The 23,032-nt window shown below is 37.0% G+C and overlaps 2 protein-coding genes across 5 annotated transcripts in view; one reads left to right on the top strand and one right to left on the bottom strand.

Annotated features, from left to right (window-relative positions):
* SSH2 (slingshot protein phosphatase 2) overlaps positions 1-7,118 on the bottom strand; it is a 248,250-nt gene extending 241,132 nt beyond the window's left edge. For 2 of the 4 annotated variants that reach the window (XM_079130755.1, XM_079130757.1), the window contains exon 1: positions 6,873-7,072. In XM_079130755.1, coding sequence (XP_078986881.1) covers positions 6,873-6,935 — 63 coding nt within the window. In that variant the 5' untranslated portion in view covers positions 6,936-7,072. Of the gene's footprint in view, positions 1-6,872; positions 7,073-7,094 lie in introns of those variants that run through there. The other 2 variants (XM_079130762.1, XM_079130756.1) reach the window with 2 other exon arrangements.
* A 14,851-nt stretch (positions 7,119-21,969) lies between these two features.
* Positions 21,970-23,032, top strand: part of EFCAB5 (EF-hand calcium binding domain 5) — a 120,878-nt gene continuing 119,815 nt past the window's right edge. The window contains exon 1 of the mRNA XM_079130770.1: positions 21,970-22,028. The gene's annotated coding sequence lies outside the window, so the exon portion shown is untranslated. The remainder of the gene's footprint in view (positions 22,029-23,032) is intronic.

The raw sequence follows: 23,032 nt of genomic DNA, 5'->3' as shown, positions 1-23,032 counted from the left end.
GCATTCCTTGAAATTTTAATAAATGTTCCATACTGCAGTCAAGTATTTATGCCCAATGATGTTCACTACAATATAATTTGTGACAGAAAAAAGGATGAAAAAATAGCGAGGTGCCCACCAATAACAGAGTGGTTAGAATGAATCATAATATAACTATACTCAATGCAGCCATTTAAATGATAGGGCAGGGGCTGGGGAGATAGCTCAGTCAGCAGAGTGCTTGCCTTGTAAGCACAAGGCCCTGGGTTCGATCCCCAGCACCCAAAAATAAAAAATAAAAATAAATAAATGATAGGGCAAAGTATCTATGATATATACCAAGCTTTAATTTAAAAAATATATATAATATTATATATACAGCAGCATTTCATCTTTATAAAATATAACAATGACATTTTTTAAATTTTCTCTTTCTGTAGTCCCAAATTTCCTACAATGATATTGTGCTATTTCTTGAGTTTATGCAAGTTTCTTAAGCTGTCTTAAAGAAAAAAAAAAAAAAACCCAAAAGCATTCCTTTGAAGTATTTTATACTTCATGGAAATCAATTTTAGTTTTCCCTTTGCTTTATTTTCTCTGCCTAGGGAGAGAAATGTGGCCATATCTGAATATATATAACTCAATAATAGTTTGTTTATCCAGCATCATCAGGAAACAAGATACATGTGCAAATGAATTTACCAACTAACTGAAGTATGCTTTTTTTGAGACAAAGACTTGCTTGCCTGTGTTGCCCAGGTTGGCCTCAAACTTTCTATCCTCTCCAATAACTGCTTCAACCTCTCCAATAACTGGGAATACAGGCACACGCCATTGGAACAAGGTGAAGTGTGCACCCTAAATATCAAAACTGGTGAAACTTAGATGGGCATCTATTTAAAAATACACTACACTCAATCCTGATTGCTTAAATTGAACAAAATATAAGCCTTCTCATGTGATTCAGGACTACCAGGTCCTAGAGGAGCATCTGTCCCTACATTAAGTAGCAAAGAATTACAATTTTTTTTTTCTAATGACAGCTATGTTTCTTCCTCCTCCCTTGCTGTGAAATCAGCAGTTATCATTTCCCAAAATCTATAGGAGCCTACCTTTTGCAGTACATACAACCTTCCATTCCTACTTTGCTGTTGATCTTCTAAGAGTAATGAAACTATTCAAATTTATAAAAATTCTATATAAGAGTCAGTAGGTTTTGAATAAGGTCATTGCCTAAAAATTATTTGTACAGACTTAGATGATTCTGTTCTAAGCTGTCAATGTTGCAATATACATGAACTCCAGTGTGAGTTCTTGATTATATCTCTTCTTGTTCCTTTACTTAATTGGCAGACAAGACTCAAAAACTGCATATGCTGTTTCTCTTATCACAACATGGAAATAGAGTGGACCAGGAACCAAAATACTTATTCTAGTTCAGGTTCTTCTACCACCAGTTTCATAATCTTCAGTATTTTTTAACCTTGGTACCTGTCTATTGTAGGGCCACTGTAGAATTAAATCACAAATACAACAAATCATTTTGTGAAGTATAAGGTACTACTCAAAAGTAAAAGATTATTATAGTATTACATGCTTATGTGACTTTGGATTAATATAACTATCAATTTAGAAAATTCATACCAAATTGGAGGGCTAGGGAAAATGTTGCCCAAAAAGTGTGAAGTCTCAGTTATGAGATCTAGAGATTTATTGAATAGCATGGTGACTAAAAGTAATGATAATGTTTTGTACATTACTTGAAAATTACTAAAAGAATAGAATTTAAATGTTCTCATCACAGAAAAAGATAAATATGTGAGGTGATGGAAATGTTCATAAGCTTCACTTAATTATTCTACAATGTACATATACTTGAAGAAGTATGGTACATCATACACACACACACATAATTTTTGTCATTAAAAAATAATTTATTGGCAAGAGAGGAAGGGGAATTCTCATACACTGTTAGTGGGAATGTAAATTAATAAAGCCATGATGGAAAACCAGCAAGGAGGTTCTTCAAAAACTAGCAACAGATCTGTCATATGATCCAGCAATTTCACTACTGGGTATATATCCAAAGGAAATGAAATCAGTATGTTGAAAGAAGTATCTGCACTCACATGTTTATTGCACTACTATTCACAATAGCCAAGATATAGAATCCACCTAGGTGTTCATTAACGAATGGATAAAGAAAATGTTATAACAATATTATTCAACTAAAAAAAGAATAAAATTCTGTCATTTGCAGCAACATGGATGAAACTGAAGACATTATGTTAAATAAAGTAAGTTAAGCACAGAAAGACAAAGATGTCATGTTCTCACTTATATAAGGAAACTGAAAAGCTGATCTCATGCAAGTTGAAAGACTAGTGGTTACCAGAGCCTGGGAAAGGTCTGAGAAAGGGGGATTAAGAGATGATGGTTAACAGGAACAGTAACAGGGGTGCAGATGGATATGAGGAATACCTTTTAATATTCTATAGCACAGTAGGATAACTATGGCTGACAATAATTCATTGTATATTTCAAAATAGCTAGTAGAGAGGATTTTGAATGTTCCCAACACAAAGAAATAATAGATGTCTGAGGCAATGTATATGCCAATTATCCTAATCTGATCATTACTCTTTATAGATGTGTACCAAATTATCACACTATACCCATAAATATGTACAATTACTGTATGTCAATTAAAAATAAAAATAGAAAAAATAAACAATTTGTTAAAGTCAAAAACAAATTACCAAAATAAAAATCACACCAGAAAGAATAGAGGGAGAGAATTTTTTGTTGTTGTTCCTGGGGATCGAATCCAGGGCTGCTCATATGCTAAGCACATATTCTTACCATACATAAGCTATACATCCAGTCCAAAGAATTCTTTAATTGCTTCTATTAATTAGGAAACATCTACTTTGGGAAGAACGATAAATCCCAACAGTTGGCATCTCTGGCTCCTCCACCTCTATATTCAATCAGTCTATAAGTCCGTTGAGTCTTTCCACAATCACACCTGTCCCTTTCTTTCCATTATACTGCTTCAAAATTCCAGTCGAGGCCTGTATTATTGCACACCTGGGCTACAACAGCCTCTAATTTCACTCATGAGCTCTCTTCCTGATATCCCTCTGGCTCAAAGCTCCTAGATCAATTTTCTTAAAATACCACTGTGATCATATATGCTCAAAATTTCTAGGGACTCTCTACTACCTTCTCCATCAAGTTCGAACACCTAAGCTCCCCAGCCCTAGCTCTTCACCTTTATCTCTTGCTATTTTTCCAAACAAATCCTTCCTCAAACTGACCTGCTTAATTCCTTCAGATACGCTTTGTACTATTCTGTCTCTAAAAGTCTTGATATATATATATATATATATATATATATGTATATATGTATATATATAAATAAATATATAAAGTGTGTGTGTGTATGTGTGTGTGTGTGTGTGTATACACATACAATTTCTCTCCATCTGGAATACTCTATCCCCAGCTTCTTGGTCTATAGAAATTCAATCAATCCTTCAAGAACCAGTTTGAGAGCCACCTACTATGATATACTCCCTGATCACCAAAGAGGAAAAGATGGCAGATTCTAAAGTTAGAATTACAACTTAGGTTTGAATTACAACTCCAAACCCTGGCTGAATGACATAGGGCACATTCCTTAGTATCTCTTTGCCTCGGTTTTGTCATCTATAAGATGGGGATAAGAGCAACTTTCCTTAGGCATATAGTGAGGAGTAAATGAGTTAATCCATGTACATAAAGCATGATGTCTGGCACAGATGAGAACCCAAGAGATGTTAAATATTATTACTCTTAGTACTACTGTCTTTAGTAAACTTATCTTAATCTAATTTCAGACAATACTTATGAGCAATTCAAACTGATTATTCATGTACATATGGTATCATGCCCCTCACTTTCCTTTTTTACACTCCTTTGTTCTTTCTTCTTTGACTCTGACACCCAGATTACACGATCCTGATGGGCAAGTAAATGTTACATCTTAATATGTAAAATGGTCATTTTCACCTAGTAAGTGATCAATAGTTTGTTTAGTGCCTAATGAAATAATACTGAAGGGCTGACAATATTAAAATGTTCCCTATTCTATAGTAAAAAAGTATCATAGAATGCTTACAGTGATTAATTTTAAAATTAAATTTCCAGTTTTGCAAAATTAAATCTCCTTTTATGGTTCGCTAGATTCCTTTTGCAATCTCCTTTAAAACAATCCAACCTATTCATGCAGCAAGAGATACATACAACAGCAAAATATATGCAGGTCAGAGAGTAGTCAACACTAGAGCACAAGACCACGAGATAACTCAGCTGAACACAGCTCTGGATGAAGTCACATAGGAAGACAATTTAAAGGGAAAGATAACTGTCTTATCAGTCATGCTAACAATGCTGATTGTTATTCACACACACCAGTGCCAGGATTCCTTTGCACATTGTATAAACAACTGAAACAACCAGGCTAGTAGATATAGAAAGATCAGTCATTTAGTTTAACAACTGAGTTTACCACATGATCAATTTAATTACCTATGTCAAAAGCGACTATTAACATACTAAAGTAACCCGGTTTTGACTAATAAATTCACATCAAGTAAATATGGCCTTACTTCATATTCATCATTCACCTCAAGAAAACTGACATAACAACTTAATAAACATATTAGTACAGCATAAACTGTTTCCAACAATACCCCCCAAAATAAAGTTACTATAATATTTGTGAGTTTATTTGTATGCATCTATTAACCCTCAACTGTTTTGCTGCCAAAAATCAGGCTTGGTAACCACAAACTAAAGAGTTACTAGTAGCTGAGCATGGTGGCACAGCCCTGTAATGCCAAAAACTCAGGAGGCTGAAGAAAGAAGATCGTGAGTTCAAGGCCAGCCTCAGCAACTTAACAAGGACCTCAACAATTTAGGGAAATCCTGTCTCAAAATAAAATAAAAAGGGCTGGGGATATGGCTCAGCGGTAAAGTGCCATGGTACCAAAAAAAAAAAAAAAAAAAAAAGTCGACTTCTTGAATGAATTAAGATGTTCTGATGGTATGTTAATGACTTTCCAAATGTACTACACATAAAAATAAATCACACCGGGGTTGGGGTTGTAGCTCAGTGGTACAGCACTTGCCTAGCACATGTGAGGCACTGAGTTCAATCCTCAGTAGCACATAAAAATAAATAAAACAAAGGTATTGTGTCCAAGTACAATTAAAAAATACTTTTAAAATAAAATAATAAATTACAAATTTTTATTCCTATGTTATGTCTTTAGAGGACTCTAAAATGTTTCGCCAGCTGCAAAATACAATTATTCTCAAATCACAGAATCTTAAAGGCTTGGAAGAGACTTAAAAGTCCCCTACTGCAGGAATTTGTTATACCACCTACCAGGAAAAAGGTCCTCCAGGCTTTGCTTGAACTACTTCCAGAAATGAGCACTCAACTATTTTGCAAGGCAGTATATGCCATTGTTACAATCACTGGAAATCTGCCTCTCTGAACTTCTACCCAAGGATCCTAGTTCTACTCTCTGGAACAACACAAGATGCTAACCTCTGAAATACAATAACTTTGGGAATTAGGTCAGAGTTGTCCATTTGGTCACACAAAATGCATAAGAAAACTCAGAAAAGGAGAAACCACCACTATACACAACAAAATTTTTAAATTCAGGAAACTATATTGCAAACACAAGCCAACATATTTTCAACGTATCACACCTCACACATTCACCCAATTTTTTTTTTTTACATAGTGGAAGGTGGTACAGTGTTTACTGAGTACCTCTTTGCAACTTGATACTACTAAACCCACCATTACAATTCTATAGGAAGTTCCAGATAGTTTTCCTGTTCATATTTTTGTTCAGTTTATTTCTCCCCAAAGCATGTGAATTTTGGTTTGTTTAAAGTCCATTTTGCCCACCAGTGCAATATTTATTAATAAATATTTTTTTTAAATGAAGCCTAAGAGAATAGAGTTGTAAAAGAATGGGGGTGGGGCGAGGAGCGAATGCAAAGATGGGCCCAGCAGGAAAAAGCTGGTTACTGAGTTATTTTCCTTCAGGAAGCATGCTTTCTTGGCATAGGCATCTAAAGTAATAAGCCTTTCAAACACGACCCAAAACAAGAACAATCATCAGCAATGAGTGTAAGGCATAAATGTCTGTAAGATAAAAATGAATTGGAACTGGTCATCAAGCAGCGTCAGATGCTTCAAGACCTCGCTGAAGAAAGGTAAGAAGTCTAAGCAGAGAAAAGCACTGCCACCCTGTAGCGGAAGGAAGAAACCAACGAGTAACTACCGTTCAGCAGTCCAATGAAGCCTGAATAGTACAGAGTACAAGAAAGACGGTAAGTGACTAGAGGGAATGCACACATCCCAGAGAGTCCCAAGAAGGGTGTGCAGTGTGCAAATACTGAAAAGGTCCCTGAAATGGTGTGGGCAAGGGCATATGGATGTGGGTAAGGGGCAACGCAGGAGTCCCCCAGGTTCCCTCCCTGCAGCAGAGCAACAGAGGTAAAGAAGGGGGAGGGTGAAAAGCAAGAATGACTCATTCCCGAAAGGAAGTGCTCAAGCTATAGAAGGCATGCCACGGGGGATTTTAGTGCGAGGACTGTGAGGAGCAGGATGTTCAGGGTGATGCGGACAAAAAAAAAAAAAAATCAACGTCTTGTAGTTCCTGCTGCTAGTCTTTAAGACGAGGGTGTGGGGGGTTCGCGGCAGCGGAGTGCCAAGGCCTGGGAAGCGGCGCGGCGCGTGCGCAGTGGCGTTCGGCGGGACCCGCTGAGGCAAAGCGGAGCCGCAGTGACAGAAGCAAGCGGAGTGACCGCCGGGAGGGACTCACCGAGGCGCAAGGGCTGGAGGTGGTGCTGGGGGTAGGCGACCGCTGGACCGTGACCAAAGCCATCTAGGCGCTGCTGGGTTGTTCCGGACAGGGCATTCTTGTCCTGAGTGTGGGGGGCGGGAAGGTGACGGAGCCGAGGTGAGGGAAAGGAGTGCGGGGTAGGAGTGAAGGGAACAGGGAGGAAGAGGAGGCCGCGGGAACGGCCGCACGCTCCGCACCCACCACCGTACTCTCGCCGACTGACGCGCCGAACGGGCGGCTGGCTGGCGGGCGGGCGGGCGGGCGGGCGGTTCGGCAGCTGCGGGGCACAATGAGCGCTCCCAGTGCGCAGGCGCCACCTGTCAGCAACCGCCTCTCCCCTCGGCGCGCGCCGCCGCCTTGTCGTAACCCTTGAGTTGCCGGAAGCAGGCCGAATGCTTGCGCCGCGGGCCGCCGCCCCCTCCTGGGTTTCCTTCTTAGCGCCGAGACCGCGAGGGGTGCTGCAGAGTGGGGTGGAGTGGGGTGCAGTAGGGTGGGGTACGAGGAAGGGGTTGACGGCAGCCAGCCGGTTGAGGGGTCCTTGGGTGGGGGCCGCCCTAGTTCTCACTCCTAAGAGACGACCATTTTATGAGGTGGGGCGCACAGCCTAACCAACCTGAGAAAAGAAACCTAGGTGAAAATCCTGAGGCAAGCGCGTTTTTCAGTGGGAAAGGACTCCGCGGGGTTTCAGATGCTTTCACTGGTGTTGATGGGGCTGGGCTAGCCCATGAGACCAGTTTACCCCCTTTCACCCGGATTTTGAGGGTCGGGGGAATCTGAGCTTTCCCACCCTTCTGTGCATTTTTTATGATGAGACTTTTTGTAAGACAGATTTTCACTTGTAAACCTGGGAAAACTTCATGGTACCCTCATGCTTCCTCGGTCACCTATCTGAAGTCATTCATTATTCCTAAGGTGGAAGAAGCTGTGAGTGAGCCCGGAGGCCGAGAAAGCTGGGCTCACAGAGTTGTAAAGGTCCAACCTGCTATTTACTTCCCATTTACATCTGCTGTGAAGAAATTCTACCAATTAAACAGGATTTGCTTGTTGAACTTTCGTCTTCGTCTCTACATTTCATTGTTTTATAGTCAAGTGACAATGTCGACTAAAAAATATCTCAAGTGAATAATTTTAACAATAATTTTTGTTACATATTTGTACATGAGTTAAAGGGATCATTTTCTAAAAGATAAACCGTTCATGGAACATAAGAAAAGAATAATGGAAAATCAAGATTTAAAAGAAAAGAAGTCACACAAGGCAAATATCACTGGTTATTTACATTGAGAAACAGAGTTGACAAAGCTTTTCTTCCATTTGAGTAGATGAGCTGGTAAATAGCCCCATACGTATCAAAGCTGTAGAAAACACGCACACTCAGGAGTTTGCAGTTATTGAAGCCCACCTCCTCCTGTTTGTCGCTCAAACACTCTTGGATCTCTGCTCCTTTTAAACTGACAGGGCTGTCATGAGCTCTTTCTGGTTGCTGTACAGTTAAGTGCCACAAGAGCCCTCTGTGCTGAGCCTTTGTTCTCTCCCTGGGGCCCTGTGGTTGAAATAATTAGCAGGGAGGTTCCATCAAGAATCAGACACTGAGGGTCCCTGTACTGCACAGTCCTGTAGGGGCTGTATTGCAGGGAAGCCAGCTGGTAGGCTTTTGCCCCCTGGTGGTGATCAAGAGTGCCTGCGAGACAAAATTAAACAAAGATGTATGGTTCACAGATTAAACAATCTGTTTTTCCCTGAGTGAGGTAAGTAACAGAAAAAGAAAAGGCAAGGTTCAGAAGTAAGAACTTTGAACCAGTGCTTATGAAACCAAACAGGAAGCTCTTGTACAGAACCAAGAAATATAGATCGTTGAAAGCTAAATGATCTTACATAAATGAGATACGTGGCTATAAACTAAGTATCATTCTAGAAAAAGGATTACTCTGATAGATCTTAGTAATGTATGTTGATTCTTTTACTGATTTAGGAATGGCAACGCTGATTATCTACTTATGTGTGCTAACACACTCTTAAGAAACTCAACTGGGACTGGGTGTGGTGGCACACACATGTAATCCCAGCAATTCAGGAGGCTGAGGCAGGAAAATTGTAAGTTCAAGGCCACACTGGGCAATTGAGTGAGACTCTGTCTGGAAATAAAAAATAAAAAGGGCTGGGAATGTCACTCAGTGGTTAAGTGCTCTGCCCTCAATCCCCATACTGCAAAAAAAATTCATCTGGGACAGGGGATTTAGCTCAATGGTGAAGCACTTGCCTAGCAAGAATGAGGGCCTGAATCTGATGACCATCACAGAGTAGGGGTGATGGTGAGAGATGGTGTATTCATATTTAAGGTGAGAAGCTCCATTCCATTAACCTTAGAGTGAGAAAGAGCACTACCATAGAAGTCAGGAGCCCTAATTTCCAGTTCCAGCTTTTTTATAACCTTAGTACATGACTTTTTGAGTTTTAACTTCTTCATCTCTACAGTGGAACACTAACACAGGATTCTTGTGATCAAATAAGATAATTTATAGTAATGTATAAACTACATGCTATAAACTTTCTGTTCTCTATAGTTTGTTCCAAGTTCAGTTAGCTTTTGTTGAATGTACCCTATATGCAGAAAATAGCTTCAGCAAAAGAGGAATAAAAAGAACAAAATGACATGATTTGTACCTTTTTTTTTTGGGGGGGGTGCTGGGGATTGAACCCACGGCCTTGTGCACGTGAGGCAAGCACTCTACCGATTTGTAACTTTTTTAACGAAAGATTAGTGGTCAACACGTCTCATCTATAGGTAAATATGGAACATTTTTGTTCAGCATATTTAAGGTGATGAAATCCTGGTCAAAATTAGTTTATAAGATACCCAAATTCACATTAAGTTTGTATCAGGAAGTTAGTTTATTAATCTGCAAGGGATATGTCTCTTCCTGGTATATTACCATCAAAGGAAACTAAGATTTAAAAATTATTGGTGTATGTTTATTAATTTATCATTAAGAAAGTATAAGTGTGTGTGTGTTATATACTAGATACTGCTTTAAGATTAAAATAAATGTTTACCTCAGGGTCTTATAGCCTGTTAGCAAGAGAAAACAAACAAAAAATAATTACAGTATAATTTACTGGTACTGTGACTTCAGTCACTCTGCTAGGCCCCCAGGAAAATAAATAAATAAATAAAAATATATATTAATATACATATGTATTTATATGTATATGAATATATATTTTTATATATGAAGTCTATACATGTACAAACTTGTATAGAAACACAGAGGAGACAGTCTGAGCAAATGTACAAAAGTACATTTATGATACTGGCTTTCAGGCTTTGGCTACAGATTCTAATGTAGCCACTTTCTGAAGTGGGTGGGATCACATCTGAGCATTTGAAATCTATTCTCGCTGTGTCATTTATACTTACTCTTCCCTGGACTTGACCCTGATTCCTGCTTGGTCTTGGTGATATAAGAGGTGGTAGCTACTAATAAAGATCCTAGGATTCTCTTACTATGCTAGTTAGATTTAAGAAAAGAGAGCCCAAAACAGAATTCTCCAAAGATGGAGCCAAAGAGACCAAAGTCCTGTTTCTATTTATACCACCTTCACTCTTCACACCTATGGTACTGGAGGACTGGTGTGCCACTGGAGTCCATTTTACCCTTGTATCATTACTTCTTTGGTAGTGAAATTACAGGAGAACTTGAAATGCCTTAGATTATCTGGTTCTTAAGCTTTAAGAATCTAATGAAAACTATTGACCTTTTCTCCAGAAAGATGTTCTTGCATATTTCATGTACCCACAAAATACATTGTGGAAACTCAGGTTAAGAATCAATCAACAGGGGCTGGGGTTGTAACTCAGTGGTAGAGCACTTGCCTAGCATGTGTGAGGCACTAGGTTCGATTCTCAGCACCACATATAAATAAAGGTCCATAAGCCACTAAAAAAAAAAAAAAAAAGAATCGATCTACAGGTTAAAGTAATGGTTCTCCACCTTTTATTCTTATCATAACATCCGTAGAAATAATATTTGTACAGCACACTGGGATAAATTAAAGGGGATCTGGAGACAACTATATGGAACTTGGTAAAAAAAAACTTTCTTTATATCATATACTTTTAATAAGAAAATGAGAGTATTAAAGATGTTAAATATTGAATTTGTATGTTTCCAAATAAAATCTTCTGAAAATTTTGATGAAAAACCCAAAATTCCTTCTATAACATTTTTATATAGGGTTTTATGGCTGGAATCACTGCATATAGTTCCTGAATAAGTCTCTTCAAATTCTTGGTAGTCACTGTTGATGAAAACTCAGTTCATACAAGTAATTGATAAAAAAAAATTTAAAACAGTTTTTGCCACAGTTCAATATTTGCAAGTATATTTTCCCATCACCAAACATTATATGGCCATCTCATGTGATAATGTGATTGGATTAGAATCCATTCAAACTTTTTTTTGGTACCAGAAATTGAACCCAGTGGAACTCAACCACATCCACTGAGCCACATCCCCAGCCCATTTTTTTATTTCATTAGAGTCAGGGACTCGTTGAGTTGCTTAGGGCCTCTCTAAATTGTTGAGTCTGGCTTTGAACTTGCTATCCTCCTACCCTAACCTCCCAAGCTGCTGGGATTACAGGCATGCGCCATCGCATTCGGCTCAAACTTTTAATATTAAGTATACATTGCAAAATAGTGAGAAATCTCTAATTTGCAGAGTACAAATTACTCTATTACTATATTACTAGAGCAATAATTCTACAGCTAACTTTGACATAACTAAAAGGACACATCAGACATAAATGGGAAATTCAATATATATGAAGAGAATTTGGAAGCTGAGTCCATCTATGAATATTTGTCAGGTCTTCCCACCTTTCTTGACCACACCTGAGGCTAAGTCCTGCTCTTTGGGTACCTCTAAAGCTCAGTGCATATGATGGGCATCAATATGCACTACAACTAGCTTCTGAAAGTGATAACTAGTGGTAGACTACTTAATTTTGCTCAGCAAATCCATTGTGCTTGCCACCAGTGGAATCTTGGGCCATACGAGGGCAGGCATCTCACCTGAGGGTGCTCTCTGAGAAGATCACACTACTTCTGGCCAGGGGTGACTTAGAAGTACCAAGCACTCCAGTTTTTCCAGGCCACTCCCCGGATAGATAACTATCTTGTAGTATATATGTAACTCATTCATCACAAGCCAAATGAAATATGACCACAGTTTACACAGCTAAGCTTTGTTCAAAGAGAAAGGGGGGATAAAAGAGGGAAAGTGGTGGGAGAAGAAGAAAATAATTATAATGATGGTCCTATCCTTGATAACCTAATCCCTTACATTTGAAATGACTTGAGCTTTGTTATGAATATAAATTCATATAGCACAGATGGATTATATAAGAACTGAAAGTGACTGGATTATCATGTGTTGCCTTTACCTCACTAGTTTCTTAAATTTTAATAATCTTTTACCTACTTCATTTAACTGTCAATATTCAGAGAAGATAGAAAATATACCAGTGGACTGGGGTACAGTGCTTGCCTAGCATGTGCAAAGGCCCTGGGTTGATGCCCAGCCCCACAAAAAAAAAAAAAAAAAAAAAAAAAAGAAAGAAAGAAAGAAAGAAAGTTATTTGCATGGAGAATTGGAGAATTTAACAAAAAAATTTTATCTAGTTATAAAGTTCTTAAGTAAGCAACTAGAAGGTAAAACAAATCGAAGGTATCACAGAGGTAGCAATTGCTACTACTTTTAGGGATGGGAGGAAAAGGCAAAGGGAAAATCTTAGAGGGTGACCCCACAGAGCTGAAACTCAGATCTCTAGGGAGAAGGCACTGCTCAGTTGGTATTGGTGCTTTTGAGTTTAGAGGAGGGGCTTTATGGACCCAGAGTCTGGAACCCAGTCTTCTGAGGTAGGAGCATTTGGCTGACTGATGTTGGTGTCTTCAAGTCAGTGAAACTACAGAACTATAGAAAAATTACAAGCTGGATTCAGGTATTGCTACAGAAAGAAATGCTGCTATCAAAATGCAGAAGCCTTACTTGGGTGAAGCATGCAGGAACTTTAAGTCTATAAATAAGTCTATAAGTAGTCAGGAGGTAGAAAAGCCAGCTGGCAAGGCAAAAAAAAAAAAAAAAAAAAATATATATATATATATATATATATATATATATGGTTTTCAGAGACTCAGTTCCAGCATCAAAGAAGAATAAAAATGAGTGATTTTGGAGCTGAAACAATAATTTAATAACTGATACTTGACTGAAAAGGAAATCGATACCAGGAATAGAATTTTTATCTCCCATTCTCTTATTTGCATGTAACTCATGAAGACAATTAAAGATCTTACTACTTCCTGCTCCTCAGACACAATTAGCATACTGTCATCAATGTATCACTGGATCAAAGTGATGCTGATTAAAAGGTCAAGATGTTCAGTATCTTTGTGGACTATATTACGGCAGATAGCAAGAGAACCAATGTGGCTCTGAGGCAAGACTATTAGGGTACAGGCTGTAGTAAGTAAGTGTTCCTCAGAGACATCTGTCCTTCCCTTCAGTTCAGGTGCCCTGGGATACATGAGTCCCAGGTTCAATTCACAGAGAAAGAAGTAAAGAAAGAGATGGACAGACACAGGATAAAGGCACTCCCACTTGGAAATGTATTTCTCCATGCCTTAGTAAATCTGAGTCCTCTTTGGGAAGGAGATATGCAAGTCATACGTGATAATTCCATTCCAACATGTTTATCTCCCCAAGACTTTGGACTTTTCTCTACTTTATACCAGGGAAGTTCTGGTGTTTCAACTTCATTTAACAGGCAACTGTAGAGTCCAAGTTTCAGTGAGCCTATCAAGTAAATGGTTAGCATCACTTCTAGCTGTATATGCTAACACATTAAATCCATTATCTATTAATAATTGCTGATAAATGTATCCATATCAATAAATTCTGCCTAATTCAGTATTATATTTTGTCCTTATTGCTTTAACTTCCTTATAATGTACTCCCACACGTATTCTCTGCGTTTCTGTCAATATATAAACAAATAGGGAAATTATTTTGTTAAAGGCTATTTCTTCCTGGTGAGACTTTGCATTTATCTGCCAGAGTATTTTAAGGTCTGACTTTTAGTTGTGGATCTTCTAGTAGTAAGAGGTGGTTGGGATGTCTTGAGGAAATGGGCTTCTCTTTGCAAGGCAACTTCCCTGGATGAGACTATTACAGTGTTTTCAATGAAAAGAAAGCTAGTCTCAAATACAGGAGGACAAACTGTTTTTATTGTCAAGAGAGGCTCACAGTGACTAAGGAGTTCAAGACTCTGTTTCCTAGATCAGCTATAAATGTCTCCATTCCAAATTTCAGGATCCCTATTTTCATATGAGTAAATTGGCTCTTAATTCAGTCAACATAATTATACAATGCACATAATTAAATTTTGTATAAAATTTTACTAGTACTAGCATTATTGTTATTATTTTACCAATATTTGTTCTGTGACCGTAAGAATAAAGAAAGATTATTTTATGACTGTCACAGAAGCTCTCTGTTAATCTGTTTTCTGAAATTGACTGATAGTAATATAGCCACTCCAGCGTTCCTTTAAGTTTTCATGATATAGTTTTTCCTTTTCCTTTTAGCCTACATTAATGTCTTTATAATTAAGGCACATTTTTATACAAAAACTATTATTGTATTTTTCTCTTTTTTAATTTTTTTTTTTTTTTTTTTTTTTTAGATAGGTTCTCACTGTGTTGCTCAGTGCTCAGGCTGACTTTAAACAACTGAGCTGAAGAAATCTTGCCTCAGTTTCAGTCAGCTGAATATCTGAGGTTACAGGCTTATGTCACTGAGCTGGCTTTTTTAAAAATCTAGTCTTTGATTTTTAATTGAAAAGCTTAGGCCAGTGGCATTTAATGTAATTTTTGATAAGTATGAATTGTTCTGTCCTTGATGATCATTTTTCTTTCCCTGCCTTTTTATGGATTGTTTTTTATTTTTTATCTCTACTAAAATATGATATAGCAAAAACTTAAAAATAAATGACAGATTATAAAATTAATATAATGATAAAATTGCTTGTATCATTATAAGATATAGTAATGATATAAGCAAAACATTATATTTTTGTAGATGCTTTGAGGTTTACAGTGTAAATCTTTAACTTACTTAGTTTATTTAACATAATATTATATCACTTTACAGCATACTTACCATATTATATCTAATTCTTATTCTTTATGCTATTATTACCAAATAATAACATGCATCTGCATATATTATATCTTCCACAATGCATACATATTATTTTTTTCTTTTTTTTTTTTTTTTTTTGCGGTACTGGGGATTGGACCCAGGGCCTTGAGCTTGTGAGGCAAACACTCTACCAACTGAGCTATATCCCCAGCCCAACATACATACTATTTTTTGCTTTAGGTAGCCAATTATCTTTTGAGAAGATTAAAAATGTCTTGTATATTTTTTTAATTTTAATTTATTTTTATTGTAAACAAATGGGATACATGTTGTTTCTGATTGTACATGGAGTAACAGCATACCATTTGCATAGTCATACATTTACATAGGGTAATGATGTTTGATTCATTCTGCTATTTTTTCCTTCCCCCCCACCCCTCCCACCCCTCTTTTCCCTCTATACAGTCCCTCCTTCCTCCATTCTTGCCCCCCTCCCACCCCCCATTTAAAAATGTCTTATATTTGTCCACATTTGTACCATTTTCAGCACTCTTCATTTCTTTATGTAAGTTCACATATCTACCTGTTAATCATATACTGTTTAAAAAACTCCTTCAACTTTATTTGCACAGTTCTGCTGTTAATTCATCCTCTCAGCTTTTGTTTATTTGGAAAAAAAATCCTTACATTACTTTTTTCCCCTTTATTTGTGAAAGATAGTTTTACTAGGTATAGAATTTTCTTCTTTTTTTCAATATTTTAGTGATGTTATTTTTTTTTTTTTTTTCTGGCCTGTGAAGTTTCTGATGGGAAGTTAGTTGGCCTTACTATCTTTATTTTTCTGTGTGTAATGTTTCTGATTTCTCTGGCCGTCTTCAATATTTTGTCCTTGGATTTCTGCAGTTTTTTTGTATATAATATGCCTAAGTGTGCTTTTCTTTTTATTTATCCTGCTTGGAACTTTCAGAGCTTTTTGGCTCTATGATTTGATGTCTTTCATAAAGTTTAGAAAATTATCAGTAATTTTATCTTCAGATTTCTTTCATCTTACTCTCTTTTCTATTCTGAAATTCTAATTACGTATAAGTTATATAATTAACTCATGTAATATTACCCATAAGTCTTGAGTGCTATTATTCTTTCCCCCACTTTGATTTCAGGCATGGATAATTTCAGTTGACCTAATTTCAAAGCCACCGATTGATTCTTCTGCTGAGTCCAGTTTACTAATAAACCAATCAAAGGAATTCCTCATTGCTGATATAATGATTTTTTTATCCAGAATCTCTAGTTGGCTTTTCTTAATGGTTTCTATCTCTGCTGAAAACACCTAACTATACATGCTATCTTTTTTCCACTAAGTTCTTGAGTTGTAATTATTTTAATACCTATTGTAATATTTAAATATTTATACTAACTGTAGGATTAATAGTTACATTATTATATATTATAATTGCAATTATATGTAATCTATATAAAATAATATCAGGTATGTTGGTGCTCACCTGTAATCTCAGCAGCTCAGGAGGCTGAGGCAGGAGGATTACAAGTTCGAAGCCAGCCTCAGCAACTTAGTGAGACCCTGTCTCAAAATAAAAAATAAATGGAGATGTGCCTCAATGGTAAAGCACCTCTGGGTTCAATCCCCAGTACAGAAAAAAAAGATATATATATATATATATTTATGATCTAGTTATACATATTGATCATTATAACAATTGTCAGTATAATTATTAATCATTGTTATTTTAAAGTCTCTATTGAATAGTTCCAACATTTCTGTGTCTGATTGTACTGGATGCCTTTATCTTTTGACAATGGGATATTTTTCTCTTGCTTTTAATAAGTCTCATAATGTGTTAAAATGCTGGACATCATATGTAAACAAATAGAACTGAGGTAAATAGCATTTATTTTGAGAAATAGGTACATCTCTTCTCTCAGGCCACTAGTATGTGAAGTTGAGTTAATCTGACAGTAATTGAGTTTGGCTTTTGTTGTTGCTGTAGTTACCTTGGATGCACCATAGACTTCAAAGTGTTTTTCCTATTTTCACATGTAACCCAGAACACGTCTGTGAACAGATAAGTGGGGTTTTTATTTCCCCACACACCAAACAACTTTCCAGCATACACCAACTGGGTATAATTCAGTTCAGTTCTGGCATTATGTACATACAAATCCCACAGGTTGAAGGGCTCAGTCCCACAAGATTGCCCTCACTTCAGACAGTATCATCATACTGCAAATTCAACTGACATTCAAGTATTCAAGAATCACAATAAAGTTAAATAAAACACAATTCTTCAGTTAGAATAAGTAATCAGAATGATTTTTTATTTTTCTTTTATACTGGGAAGTCTCTTCTTCAAGGACAATTGGCTACTCTATATGATTAACAGTTCTGCCAAATGCTGCAATTCACCAAATTACAAATCTGTTTAAAGTAAGTGTAGAGGGTCCTTAACTAGATCCATAGAAGCTCTGTTGCAGTCAACAACCTAAGCAAATGACTGGGTTCTCATGAGTAGGAATGTGAGGCATAGAGAGTGCTATCCACTTTGAGTAATTAAAGTGCAAGGTAATGCTGTTGTGAATGGACAGTGCCCCCATCATTTTCCAGTGGACTTGATTCTTCATAATTTTCTGCCAATACATCATAATACATTTCAGTGGCCTTCTGACTCCTGCTGGAAACTCTACATCAGGCAATCCAGCAGGTATCTTAAATGTCTAAACACAAACTCATAATATTATTCTTTAAACCCATTTCTCTCTCTTTTCCTTATTTCATTCAATGGCATCACCATCCAGTCAGCTTTTTGAATAAGAACACTCAGTCAGCCCATAATTATTTCTTCTCTTTCAGTCTTTAATTTAATTATGTCTCCAATCCTAATGATTATATCTGTTTTAGGAAAATATCCTGACCTAAGATTTTAAGTGCAAGTTCATTTGGAAGATGGTTTCAAGAAACAATGGTAGTTCTCTTCCTCGGCGCTGCCTACGGAGGTCGCTGCCATCTGTATTCCACTTCATGGCTGCCCGCAGACCTCTCGTCAAGCCCCAAAACGTCAAAAAGAGGACCAAGAAGGGGCTGGAGAGATAGCTCAGCTGGTAGAGTGCTTGCCTTGTAAGCACAAGGCCCTGAGTTCAATCCCCAGAACCGCAAAAAAAAAAAAAAAAAAAGGACCAAGAAGTTCATCCGGCACCAGTCCGACCAATATGTCAAATTAAGCACCACTGGTGGAAACCCAGAGGTATTGACAACAGGGTGCGGACAAGATTCAAGGGCCAGATCTTGATGCCCAACGTGGGTTATGGGAGCAACAAGAAGACAAAGCACATGCTGCCCAGTGGCTTCCAGAAGTTCCTGGTCCACAACGTCAAGGATCCAGCTACTCATGTGCAACAAATCTTACTGTGCTGAGATTGCTCACAACGTTTTCTCCAAGAATCGAAAGCCATCGTGGAAAGAGCAGCCCAGTTGGCCATCAGAGTTACCAATTCCAACGCCAGGCTGCGCAGTGAAGAAAATGAATGGACAGTTAATTCATGGGCACATTTTTTGTGTGCTTAAATAAAACCATAAAAACTGTCAAAAAAAAAAAAAAAAAAAGGAAAGAAAGAAAAAGAGAAAGAAACAATGGTAAAGGAAGTAGGAAAGTAATACAGAGATGTAAAGGAATCCAGATAAATTCTTTACTGGGCAGGTTACACTGTAGACAGCTAAGGCTTAATCGCTGAGGAACTCTGGGAAACAGTGTAAACCTCCCACCCACGGGACAACTCCCTATCCACCATTGGTTAAGGGCTTCTCTCCTAGATATTAGCTTCCAAGCACTTCTGGTCTGTGCATGTGGATTTAGAGAAAATCCTGAGGCAGGATTGCGGGAGCATGTGGACAAAGACCATCTGCATGTACTGAAAAGGTGAACCTGAGGGGATGTGGTTGGGGTATACTGACAATGACTGGCAAAGTCTAGACTACAGCAAGGAGCAATGTGGGATTTACCTTGTTTTGTTTTTCTGGGTACTGGGGATTAAACTCAGGGGCACTCAACCACTGAGCCACATCCCCAGCCCTATTTTGTATTTTATTTAGAGACAGGGTCTCACTGAGTTGCTTAGTGAGGCTTAGCACCTTGCCCTTGCAGAGGCTGGCTTTGAATTCATGATCCTCCTGCCTCAGCCTCCCAGGCGGCTGGGATTACAGGCGTGTGCCAGCGTGCTGGAGGGATTTACCTTGGATGCAACATCTAAGATGCAAAATTTATCTTCTCTCTTTTCTCAGTCTTTCACACTTCCAATCCATCTTCTGCTGGGGGAGTTAACTTTTTTTAAGAACAACATTTGGTAACATTTGTCCTCCACTTAAAAAGCCCAGATATAAAGTACAAACATCTCAATTTAGTACTAGTAATTCTTTACATTTTGACTGTAATGACCTATTTAGCCCCACCTTCTGCCACTGTTTTTTATAATTATGCTCTGTTATATGAATACTTCATTTTTTGAATAGAGGGTATTATTCCTTCTGTTTTTAGATAGCCTTCCTCCTTCCCTTACACAAAAATTCTTACTAGTCCTTTAAAATTCAGCTTGGAAATCTATTTCTCCATGAAACTTACCTGACTGCCCCGAGAAAAATAATTGTTTATTCCTTTTTGTTCCTTAAACATTTTGTATGTACTCCTATTCTTGCTTTTTACAGGTTAATTGCATTGTTTACCTCACTAAACTGAGAACTCTTCAAAGGCAGGTTTTATTCATCTTTTTTTAACCCCAACATCTGCCTGCAAATAGAAGGCATTCAATGAAGGTTACTGAGTTGAATGCATGTGGACATAACCAAACAAAACATATTTTAAAAGAAATGGAAGCCAGGCATGGTGGTACACGTCTATAATCCCAGCAACTCAAGGCTAAGGCAAGAGAATTTCAAGTTCAAGGCCAGGCTGGGCAATTTAGTGAGATCCTTTCTCAAAACAAAAAGGACTGGGGATATAGCTCAGTGGTAGTGTATTTCTGGGTTCAAACCCCAGGACCACACACACACACCATAAAAAAAAAAAAAAAAAAAAAGAGGAAGGAAGCTTCTTAGCAAATCCAGGAGATGGACACCATAAGTAAAGGATGTACAGTTGAGATCTATCACAGAAATCTACTTTATATTATTTATTAACTACTTAACATAGACTTTGAGGCAGCTGTTTTGTGTTAGAAACTTTTGTCTCAAAAGGCAATCTATGGGTTTATTCAGCTATGTAGCTAGAAAGAAAATGAACACTCCAGAATACATATATATATATATATATATATATATATATGCTATTTCTAATTAAAGAGTGTCTAGACTGTAACTGCCCTGGAGGCAGAGACCACATGAATATAATTATTCTTTACACAGCACCAAGCCCATTTATACACAACTCAATAATTTTTGGTACAGCTGTGATTTTTTTGTGTCTGAAACCATGGATCATTTGCAGTGAAGTGAGGATCTGGTAATTTTCCATTTCAATTCCTCAATATAAGTAAGTAAACCAGAGAAATCATATTCCTCCCCCACCAAAAAAAAGGGAAAAAAAATCCTTTTTAGGGAGATCATTATTCTATTATTTCTACCTTCCTCATAGGAATTAGATAGCCACCAGAGTTGCACTTTACCTTTCCTTGATTATTATTTCAAAAATTAATAAGATAATAATGTTAAAAATTCAATTGCCTTAGTATGTTTTGAAAAACAAATATAATGGTAATGGTTACTGTGAGCTTCCTCTGGCTTAGCACTGATAGCTTTGGTCAGTAAGAAAAGTAATAGCAGAAGTACAGTTTTTTTTTAAATATTTTTTTATTTGTAGATGGACCGCAATTCCTTTGTTATATTTCTTTATTTTTATGTGGTGCTGAGGATTGAACCTACTGCCCCACATATGCTAGGCAAGTGCTTTACCACTGAGCCACAATCCCAGCCCCACAGTAGTACAGTTTGAAAAATTCAACAGTTGAGACTCTACAACCGTTCAATAGAATGGTGGGGGAGGGGGGAGGGACACTTTGATCTTCCAGGACACTTTTTTGTTGTTTATCAACATTTTCTTTCTCTCTTTATGTTATTAATATTGATCTGTTATTACTTTTCCATGCAATTTGGTGATATTTTTACATGGTCCAGATGAGTGAATCACCATCTCAAGAGGAAGCCAAATCTACTCAGGTTCCTGGCCTTATTTAGGTTTCTAACTATGAGAGGATTTGAAATTCCACATTCTTGGGAAAATTGAGATAGAATATCATGTTCTATCACTTAATTATTTCTCTTTTTAGTTGAAATATTCTGCATCAGGTTTTGACAGAAATGCTGAAAAATTTGGCTTAGAATAATGTTTGGAGCACAGTAACCTGCTTCCAGTGGGTTGGCCTTTCTTAATTATAAAATAATGCACCTTAACGGTTTGAATTTGTTGATTCAACTACTTTGTGTAATTTTATTTTGAATGCTATCTGCTCATTATGGATTTTTAAATTATTAGTATTATTTATTTTTTATTTATTTATTTTGGTACTGAGGATTAAACCCAGGGCATTTTGCCATTGAGTTACACCCCCAGTTTTTTGAGGTTTTTTGTTTGTTTGTTTTGTTTTGATTTTGAGGCAGGGTCTCACCAAATTGCTTAGGGCCTCACTAAGTTGCTGAGGCTGACTTTGAAATTGCTATCCTCCTGCCTCAGCCTCCTGAGCTGCTGGAATTACAAGTGTGTGCCATCATGCCTGGCTAAAATAAAATTTTATATTAGAGAATAAAATGTTAGCTTAATCCCCAGCTGCTTTTGAATACCACTTACTAACACTGTTCCCTTTTCAGGAAAATGGAAAAGAAGACAAAGAAAAGAAAGAGGATTCAACTGAAGAGAAGGAGCCTGTTGAGGTAGAGTTGTCATGAACAATTAGATTTTAGTACAGGAAAGTAAACTAGATAAATTAATTTTCTTATGAAGAAGGAAAAGAAAAATGTGGGTGTTCAAAAAGATGAACAAAGTAGCAAATGGAAAAGGGAAAATTCATGTTAACTATTAATCTGACTCATTTCAGTTAGTTATAGGAAGTTTCCATAGATAGGTAGATTATTTGTGAATAGCTATTATAAATTACAGTTCAATAAAGGCAGCTTTCTAAAATCAGAACTTTTACCCAAAGTATAGGAAATAACAGTTTTTAGGTTAACTTCACTGTTCTGCTGAAGAAGAAATCTCCATGTTAATCATTTAAGTAACTTTGTGTTTAAATAAATACAAAATTACTGTGATGAAGAACAATTAAAAAGGAAACAATTAAAATGTTATAGGCCTGGCATGTTGGTGCACCCCTGTAATCCCAGCTACTAAGAAGACTGAGGCTGGAGGATCACAAGTTCTAGGCCCGCCTCAATAAACTTAGAAAGACTTGTTCTTAAATAAATAAATAAATGAAATTGGGAAATGTAGCTCAGTTAAGTGCTTGTCTACCATGTGCAAGCATGGATTCAACCCCTAATACTGTACAGAAAAAAATTAGTTATATGAATTTACATCAAGTTGACCAATACGAGTTTTTAAACTGGCCTATTATTTTTGAAGTACATCAACAGGAGCATAAAAAGTTGTTTTGCTGCTATTATTCAGTTGATCTTCAGTTTCCTCAATGAAGATGAAACATTTTTCTTTTTACCACAAACATGGAAGGTGATTCTAGTAGTGTTTTTTTTTTTAATAGCATTTTCAGATTTCATTATGATATGCTCTCAAATTATGTTTGTAGAAAGTATTGTATAATTCAAGGATTAATGTACAACTGGAATGATATTTCTAGCATATGACTGTTAGCAATAGGAGGATAAGATGACCTGTTGAGTCACATTTCATCTTGTAAATGTAGTAAATAGACTTATTACTG

The sequence above is a fragment of the Sciurus vulgaris genome, assembly GCF_902686455.1.
Source record: "Sciurus vulgaris genome assembly, chromosome: 3".
NCBI lineage: Eukaryota > Metazoa > Chordata > Mammalia > Rodentia > Sciuridae > Sciurus > Sciurus vulgaris.
The sequence above is the reverse complement of the archived record's forward strand: the minus strand, read 5'-3'. Positions and strand labels throughout refer to the sequence as shown.